This window comes from Gracilinanus agilis, chromosome 1 (assembly GCF_016433145.1).
Source record: "Gracilinanus agilis isolate LMUSP501 chromosome 1, AgileGrace, whole genome shotgun sequence".
Taxonomy (NCBI): Eukaryota; Metazoa; Chordata; class Mammalia; order Didelphimorphia; family Didelphidae; genus Gracilinanus; species Gracilinanus agilis.
In genome coordinates, this window is record NC_058130.1 from 132,602,355 (window position 1) to 132,611,587 (window position 9,233).

At 52.4% G+C, this 9,233-nt stretch overlaps 1 protein-coding gene across 1 annotated transcript; it reads left to right on the top strand.

The window, feature by feature from the left end:
- The first annotated feature begins 5,078 nt into the window (after window positions 1–5,078).
- On the top strand, window positions 5,079–8,712 carry SBK1 (SH3 domain binding kinase 1). Its single transcript, XM_044657057.1, has 3 exons — window positions 5,079–5,283; window positions 5,587–5,789; window positions 7,863–8,712. Exons 1-3 carry the CDS (start codon window positions 5,079–5,081, stop codon window positions 8,643–8,645), a joined length of 1,191 nt encoding a protein of 396 aa, XP_044512992.1. The 3' UTR covers window positions 8,646–8,712.
- The last annotated feature ends 521 nt before the right edge of the window (window positions 8,713–9,233 follow it).

A 9,233-nucleotide genomic window follows, 5' to 3' on the forward strand; every position in this document is an offset into this window, starting at 1 on the left:
CATTGACAATTTCCATCTTTTGTCATCATTGCCAAATCAGCCAGTTTTGTAGAATATAATGCATGCACTGACGCCCATTTAAATCTCCAGAGAGGAAGTGATAGGGACAAAGGAACCAAGGTCATAAGCGTCCAATCCACCCACATTGTCCTGGAAGCACACAGGAGATGGCCCTCTCTGAATTGGTACCCAAGCCTGTGGCAGTAGTTCTGGGCAGGGGCTTGGTCCAGTGGCTAGATGAGCATGAAGGTTTGGCATGGGGATAAGCCAGTGGGAGGGGATAATATCTCTGGGCTCCATCAAGTTAGCACGTCTGCGCCCATAGGAGGGAGGGGGCAAGCAAGCAGTCAGAATCCTGTAACCAGGAGGCTGTGCCGGGCATCCGTGTAAAACAGCTGAGGGGAGAAACCAAAATAGATACAAATGAAGAGCAAAGTCTGGTCCACCCTCTGTCTCTCTCCAAGGACAGGTGGTGCTCCTCCACACGTGTGCATCCACATGCATTCACACACGCAGAGGCTCATGGGTTTTGTACACGCATGTCAGCGCTGGAACAAGAGTGCCTGAGGGTTCTCGGCGATAGTGGGTCTGCCCAGGTTCCTGAAAATGGGCGAGGAGAGATCCACGTGGTAAACACAGGCACAAATTTACCACGATAAGCGTGTCTGCTGTCAGCTCTAACCAGGTTTGAGGGACTCGTAGGCTCAGAGCATCAGCATCAAACTTGGATTTGGGTAGGAGGGTTTTGACTTTGGTCCCCTCCAGGGGACGGCAGGCTCGGACATCTCCTGTGGGGACCTTTCTTCATGTTCATTTCTATGAGTCTGGCTAACATCCCAGACAAGACAGTTAAACGGCTAAAGGGTTTAAAAGTGGTCTTTCAGCCTGGACCCTGAGTGTGGGCAGCAGAGGGCGATGGGCTCTGGCACAGGATCTGGAGTTAAGAGTCCCTGGGTCAGATTCTTCCTCTGCCACTTTCCTTCTGTGACCTTGGGCAAGTGATTTCTGGACCTAAGTTACTTCTTTGTTACAGGGGCTTCGGGGAAGTAGAAAGGAGAAGATAATTGGAACACTCAAACTAGATGATCTCTAAGGGCCTTTCTAGCTCTAAATCTGTGATCCTATTTTTTTTTTTTAATCATCTTAGGGGTAGTACTGAGTGGCTCAGTAGATTGAGAGCCAGGTCTAGGGACAGGAGGTCCTGGGTTCAAATATGACCTCAGACACTTCCTAGCTATGTGACCCAAAGTCACTTAATCCCCAATACCTAGCCTTTACCCCTCTTCTGTCTTGGAACCAATACACAGTATTGATTCTAAGATGGAAGATAAGGATTTGTTTGTTTGCTTGCTTGTTTGTTTTAAATCATCTGCTGGGCCTTGCTTTCTATCTGTAAAATGAAGAAGTTTACACCAAATGCTCTCTAAAATAGCCTCTGTCTCTAGATGCTATGATCCTTCCATTGTCCATGAAGGAAATTGGGTTAGAAGAGGAAAGGGGGCATGGTTTAGAGTCTTTCAAGTGTTCTGACAGCTAGGTAGGTCACGTTTACTTTGACAAAGTGGTGAGCTCCTCATCTCTGGAAGTGTTTGAGCAGAAACTTTGTGAGGGATTCCAAAAAGGGAATTCCTCCACAGCTTAGGGATTGAGGTTAGATCTGTGTTTCACAAACCATGGGCTAGCAACACCCAAATTGTGGACAGGATGAACTGTATGGCATTGCACTGCCTCGGCAAGGAGCTTTGAGAGGCTTCAAGGACAAGGCAGAAGAAAAGGTTCAAATCCCACCTCCTCTACTGTTTACGACCTCTGTGATCTTGGCAAATCACTTCCTATCTTTGGGCCTTAGTGTCTCCGTCTGGAAAATGAAGGACTTGGGCTAGGTGGTCTCGAAGGTAGCCTCTAGTTCTGGGATTCCCCTGCTGACTCTGGTCTCTGCTGGTCTCTATATGACCCGTCTCTGTGAAGACAGAAGGCTTTTGTCCCTTGTGATCTGGACACAGTAGGGGAAGAGGGGAGGAGGAGGAGGAGGAGGAGGACTGGCTTTTCTGAGAGGGCCTGACTTGCTATTCCCAGGCACCAAATAAAAAGACCCCAGACAAAGAAACCCTGCAGCGCTGTTGTCGGCCCTGTGGGGCCCTGGTGTGGTACTGATGGGAGGAGGCCATTGAGAAGGAGACTGGGAGCTTGTTCGGCACAGCGTGGCCCAGAGACCACTTCTGTTCTGGGGGCAGTAGAAAGGGGTTCAGGGGTCTTGAAGCAATGGGGGATCCCCCAGGGGCCCGAGGAATAACGACGCTGTATTAGGGACAGAACCCAGGCCATAGTCTGCACACCCCAAGAGCCAGAAACAAGTCTGGGTGTGATGGAGCTTTTGTCCCAAGTCTGAAGTTCTCAGCCCGGTTTCCTTGGGTACCAGACTCACTATTGTCGGCTGCCTCAGACACCATCCTCCATAGTATTTCACAGGAATTAAAATAAACCTCGCTTCCCTTTCTATATCACTTCACAGTTTACAATGTGCTTTATAGACAACTAGATGAAGGCAAGGAATGTGAATATTGTTATCGTTTTACAAATAAGGAAACGGAGGCCCAGAGAGGGTAAAAATCACCAAGTGAATAAGTGGTTGACCTGGGATTCAAAATCAAGTCATAGCAACAGAGCTGGGAAAGACCCCAAAGACTCTCTGGTCTTATTCCTTGATTTTACTGAAAAGGAAACAAAGGCTTAGGGAAGTCTATGCCATACTGTGTCTCTGGGGATATCCGAGTATTTGGACCTTGCCTAGGAATAGAATTCTCAAGGAAATCTACCCCCAAATCATCCTGTACAGATGCCCAGATGGCCATTTGGCTATTCATTCCCTGGCTCAGAATTGGGCAGACTGGGACCCTTTCCACTGATCTAGCAGTAAATTTGAGATAGTCGAAGAGAAGGAAGACATCTACCAGCCCTTCCTCCCCTCAAGCAGGCATGTTGTCAGGAGTGCACTGGGGTCAACTGGAACCAGCACAAGCACTTTGTTCAGTTTCTTTTTCTTTTTTTCTTTCTTTAAACTTTGGCTTTCTCTCTTAGAATCAATTCTAGGTATTGGTTCTAAGGCAGAAGAATGGTGAAGGATAGGCAATGGGGGTAACATGACTTGCCCAGGGTCACACAACTAGGAAGTGTCTGAGGTCAGGTTTGAACCCAGGACATTCCATCTCTGGGCCTGGTTCTGAATCCACTGAGCCACCTCATTGTCCCACCTATTGTGGAGGGTTTATACCTCAGAAACGTGACAAAACTACAAATCAGGATTCATTTTTTGTTTTGCTCCTTGTCTAGACTTAACAAAATGATAAGAGAAATGCTAATGATGCCAATCCAACTTTGAAATGTGTCGTGAATACATTCTTTTCCCAGAGAGCTAGTTGTTAAACATTTACTAGCACACCACAGCATGTACCCCAGAACAGAGTAATTAAGGATTTGTCTAATGGCACATTCCTGTGACAAACAAACCATTCGCTTCATCCCTGAGGAAGGGCCTAAGCTTCTCCCAGATCCCCCAACTGACCTTCCAAAGGACATGAGAGCAGCCAGGAAGAACATGAGCATCCTCTCTCTCCATCTGTCTGTGTGTCTCTGATTGCTTTTCTCTTTATCTCTTTCGGTCTCTCTGTCTCCGTCTGTCTGTATCTTTCTGTCCCTGTCTCTGTACATGTGTCTGTCTGTCTCTATCTCTACCTCTTTTGTTCCCTCTGTCTCTGTGTGAAAGTGTCTCTCTGTCTCTTTCTGTCTCTGTCTCTGTGTCTCTCTGTCTGGGTCTTTCTGTGTATCTCTATTTCTTTCTGTCCCTCTGTCTCATTCTCTGTGTCTCTGTTTCTATCTCCTTCTGTCCCTCTTTCTGTCTGTGTGTCCCTGCCTGTTCCTGTCTGTGTGTGTGTGTCTCTCTGTCTCTCTGTCTCTCTCTGTCTCTCTGTCTCTCTGTCTCACTCACACACACACACTCTCTCTCTTTCTCACACACACACTCTCTCTCTCTCTCTCTCTCTCTCTCTCTCTCTCTCTCTGTCTCTCTGCCTGTTTCTCTGTGTATGTGCACTGAGACAGGTAAAGAAAATGGAAAGAGAGTTGTTGCCCCCTAGTGGCTTTTTTTGTATGAAGCTCCTCACCCCCACTTGCCCAGGACAATGGCCAGAGAGTTGTTTCAACACCCACTGGGTGGCCACCCTCACCCCAGGCTCAGACTTATGGGGAGACCTGAGCCCAGGGTAGAGAGACGTCCTTGGTTCCAAGTCAAGTGGCTTGTCTGGATGACTCTGACCCTTATGTCTCCGCACCGCAGCCTGCCCTTTAGGGCAAGTGTTATTGCTGACATCCCATACAAAATGAGGCACACACAGGGCCCCCCCCAAATACCAAAACCTGCCAGCAGCGCAATAAATCACCCTTCCAATAGACAAACAACACTGAGGTGCCCCTCATACAGAGTGGTACATATACTCCACGCTATATTCCATCCACATCAAAACACACTATCTGGGGGCAGCTGGGTGACTCAGTGAATTGAGAACTAGACCTAGAGACAGAAGGTCCTGGATTCAAATTTAACCTCAGACACTTCCTAGCTGTGTGACCCTGGGTAAGTCACTGAACCTGCATGACCTAGCTCTTACCATTCTTCTGCTTCAGAACTGGTACACAGTCTTGATTCTAAGATGGAAGGTCAGGGTTTAAAAACAAACAAAGAAATAATAGCTGCCACTCTCTCCCCCACATATATGTGGTATCTGGAGGGAAGAATGGGAATGGGGCCATGACTTTCAGAGCCAAAGATCGTAGATTAGAGCTAGAATGGGCCTCGGAAGCCATCTAGTCCCGTCCCCCCATTTTACAGAGGAAGAAACGGAGGCTTCCCCAAGGCTTTAGTGTTCCTCTTCCCTCCGCCCGTGCCCGGTTTCCTGGTCTCTGTCCCTTCGCCTCCCCACCGTCCTCTTTTTCCGCCTCAGGAGAGCTCCGAGCAGGCGGGCTGCCCCAGGGCTGCCCTGGCCGTCTCAGCTTGATTTCTCTGCCCTCCCCGCAGGGAGAAGATGAGCGGCGGCTGCCCAGAGCAGGAGCCCCCCCGCGCGCTGGCCTGCTGCAGCGGCAGTGGGGTGCCCCTCCTCACCGAGGACATGCAGGCACTCACCATCCGCACACTCTCGGGCACAGATGTCAGCAAGCACTATGACCTCATCCGGGAGCTGGGCAAAGGCACCTATGGCAAGGTGGACCTGGTGTCCCACAAGAGCACAGGTGGGTTCTGAGCCGGTCCTGCCCGCCGTGCCCGAGGGTCCTTGGGCACGGGACGGGGCGCTGAGAGGGCACACAGAACGGCACTTACGTGCCAGCCGCACACACCGCGGCGGGGGGACGTAGCGTGGCAGGAGCTGTAGCTCACAGGGGTTAGGGGGTAGCTGGAGCGCCATCAGCCAGGGCTTCCCCATTAGAGGTCTGAAGGATGGGAAACAGGAGGAAGAGGAAGGAAAAGGGCCGAGGGCAGGCCGGTGGCACGACCACCCATGTGGAGACACCCCCACAGCACTGTCTCCCTTGCAGGGACCAAGATGGCTCTGAAGTTTGTGAATAAGAGCAAGACAAAATTGAAGAATTTCCTTCGGGAAGTCAGCATCACCAACACACTCTCCTCCAGCCCTTTCATCATCAAAGTCTTCGACGTGGTGTTTGAGACCGAGGACTGCTACGTCTTTGCCCAGGAGTACGCGCCCGGCGGGGACCTCTTCGACATCATCCCACCCCAGGTATCCCCTGTGTCCTCCCCCTGGAGCTAACATTTCGGGGACGCTTCAGCCCAGGCTTGATCTTCCTTCCATTTTCCCCAGCTCTCCTCCCTACCTTCACTGACCCCACAGGGAGACCCTTGTGAGCCCCACGGAAGGACAAAAGAAAGACACCCCATTTCTTTGTGGGTCCTTCATTTCCTCTACCTCAAAGGGGAGCCAGTATCTGTAGGACTCCTCCCCAGAGTCCTGACCCATAGGCTGACCTGGTCAATAATAGTTACAATAAGGGGGCAACTGGGTGACTCAGTGGATGGAGAGCCAGGCCCAGAGAGAAGAGGTCCTGGGTTCAAATGTGGTCTCAGACACTTCCTAGCTGTGTGACCCTGGGCAAGTCACTTCACCCCCATTGTCTAGCCCTTACCACTCTTCTGCCTTAGAACTAATACATAATATTGATTCTAAGACGGAAAGTAAGGATTTATAAAATAATAATAGTTACAATAACATTGATATGGTGCTTTAAAGTTTACAAAGTGCTGTAGCTACATAATTTCATTTGATCCTCAAAAGAACCCTATAAGGTAGATATTATTTCACCCATTTTACAGATGAAGAAACCAAGGCTGACAGGTTAAATAATTGCCCGAGATCATACAACTAATGAGTGTTGGATGGGCCGAGTCTAGAATCCAAGAGGGCGTCTGGTCAAGAAAAACCTGGGGACTTGGGCAGGAAATCCTCCTCTCCTCGAGAAGCCAAGCCTGGGCAAGCAGAGAGAAGAAAGGGCCAACGAGAGAAAGGAGGATTAGAAAAACTTGGGCTAAAATAAAGACCAGCTCTTTCCCCAGAGAAGCACTCGGGGGGGGGGGGGGGTCGTTAGGGTTAGAGGCAAGGACTTCTCCACCCCCTGATTAAGGAGTGGGGCAGAACCAGAGTAGCCATCCATAGGACATGGAGAAGTCAGTCTATCCATCCTCCTTCCTCCATACAAGCCAAAAGGCAGAAGGACCAGCCTAGTATAACAAAAGACAAGTTTTCTGTTCTAATAAATAAATAAATAGACAAGTTTTTGACAGTCAGACAACCAACAGGATTCCCCAGGCTCCATTGACCCCACTGTGGCCTATTCTGCCAGCTATGCTGAGAAGCAGAGAGGGGAGGAACAAGCAGGGGAATCAGGGAAGGGAGTACATCATGGACTCATAAGAGTGTTAGTCCTAGAAGGGCACCATCTTGGAAATCCATCTAGTCCTTTTACAAAAGAAGAAACTAAAATCCTGAGGTTAAATGACTTGCCCAAGGTCACCCAGCTAGGATGTGGCAAAGCCGAGGGGAGAACCCCAATCTCTTGGCTCCTAGCCCCAAACTTTCCCAATGCACCTCACTGCTTCCCGTAGTGTTGGGAACTTTCATGGTGTTGAAAGTATCGGCAACTTCTCAATGGCCCGTTCTTCTCTCGAAAGCACTTTCCTGTATCTTCTGCCTCTGCCCCCACTCACTCCTGTGAGCTAGATATTTTTATCCCCATTTGCAAAAAAGAAATGGAAGGCTAGAGGGGGTTAAGTGGCCTGCTGAAGATCAAACATGGAGGTAATGGTGGAAGCGGGACTAGAGCAGAGGCGTCCGAACCCTTCCTCAGGGAAGCTCGGCTACTAGGTCCGAGAGCCCGGGTCAAGGCCTTGGGGATATCCCGTCCTTAGCCCGGGATGAGGTTGATTAAACAAAGAGACAGTGTGGGATCACGGGAAGAGCGCAGGGTTTGGCGTCGGGGAACTTCAGTGCAAGGTCTGAGCGAGGCCGGTCCTCCGTAAAATGAGGAGGCCCGATGAGGCGAGCCAAGGAGCCAAGGCTGCGGGCATGGTTCTAGGAGCCGGGGGTAAAATACAGAAACGAGACCAGCCCCGCTCTCAGAGGCTAAGGGAACAGGGGCAAACAGAGCCGCCCAGGAGAGGTCCAGAGTCCGGGGAGAAATCTGCAGGGCCAGAGAGCACTTTGACCGGAGGGAGGCTGGAGGGGCCTTCGTGGGGCCCTCAGGGGAGCTGGGGAGCGACGTCTGGGTCGGGGCCCCTGACGCCTTGTCCTCTGCCTCAGGTGGGGCTCCCCGAGGACACAGTGAAGAGATGTGTGCAGCAGCTCGGCCTGGCCCTGGACTACATGCACGGACGGCACCTGGTACACCGAGACGTCAAGCCCGAGAACGTGCTGCTCTTTGACCGGGACTGCCGACGGGTGAAGCTGGCCGACTTCGGCATGACCCGAAGGGTGGGCTGCCGAGTGAAGCGGGTCAGCGGCACCATCCCCTATACGGCCCCCGAGGTGTGCCAGGCGGGCAGGGCCGAGGGCTTCGCCGTGGACACCGGCGTCGACGTCTGGGCCTTCGGTGTCCTCATCTTCTGCGTCCTCACCGGCAACTTCCCCTGGGAAGCCGCCTCGGGCACGGACGCCTTCTTCGAGGAGTTCGTGAGGTGGCAGAAGGGGAGGCTTCCCGGCCTGCCCTCCCAGTGGCGAAGGTTCACGGAACCGGCCCTGCGGATGTTCCAGAGGCTGCTGGCCCTGGACCCCGAGAGGCGGGGGCCGGCCAAGGAGGTCTTCCGCTTCCTCAAGCACGAGCTCACCTCGGAGCTCCGTCGCCGGCCTTCTTGCCGCGCCCGCAAGCCCGCTGGTGACCGCCTGCCTGCTGGGCCGCACCGCCAGGAGGCCCCAGCACCACTCAAGAGGACCGTGCTGACCGAGAGCAGCGGGACCAGGCCCTCGCCTCCCACCCCTCCTGAATCTGGCCTCACCTCGCCAGGGCCGGCCAGCAGGACGGATGGGCGGCAGGACAAGAGCAAGGGGCAGCTGGTCCTGGCCACAGCCATAGAGATTTGCGTCTGAGCTGCCCCCCTGCCCGATGCCGGTCCCCCCTTCAAGGGCTCCTCTGTGGCAACTCCTAGGGAGGGCTCCTCACCCCAGCGCCTGCACCCATGAGGCTAGCGAGAGCCCCCAGACCCAGCGGGTGAGGGGGACATAGGGGAACAGGGGACTCAGGGTGGGGAGAGGCCCTTCCTTTGCCTGCTAAAGGAACCAGGAGTCACAGTTCCCAAAGCAAAAAAGAAACACGGTTAGACAATAGTAATATCGTAGTACTAGCCTGAGTAGCTCTATAAGGATCAGTCAGGACAGACATCGAAGAATGCCCTGTTCAGATGCTGGGGAGCTGGTGGGCCCTACCACCCCCCCAGACTCCAGGCGCTCTCCCTCCCTTAAGGAGGAGGGCAATGGGGTTGGCAAGAGCAGGGCTGGGCTGCAGCAGTTCCACAGGGGCCTCGGGTGAGACATTAACCAAAAATCTGTTCAAGGGTCAAGAAAGAAGATAGGGCAGTGCCTGTCCCCCCAAGAGATGATGAGGGACCAAGATAGGGAAAGGCTAGAGCCCAGGACCTGCATCAAGAGGGACAGACTGCCAGAGCAGACCCACGGTTT

What these genes read in the sequence shown, in the direction of transcription:
- SBK1 (XM_044657057.1), top strand. Translation starts at nt 5,079, where the DNA reads ATGAGCGGCGGCTGCCCAGAGCAGGAGCCCCCCCGCGCGCTGGCCTGC. An exon ending in GGTGTCCCACAAGAGCACAG is followed by an intron (nt 5,284 to 5,586) that starts GTGGGTTCTGAG and finishes TCTCCCTTGCAG; the next exon opens with GGACCAAGATGGCTCTGAAG. An exon ending in TCGACATCATCCCACCCCAG is followed by an intron (nt 5,790 to 7,862) that starts GTATCCCCTGTG and finishes CCTCTGCCTCAG; the next exon opens with GTGGGGCTCCCCGAGGACAC.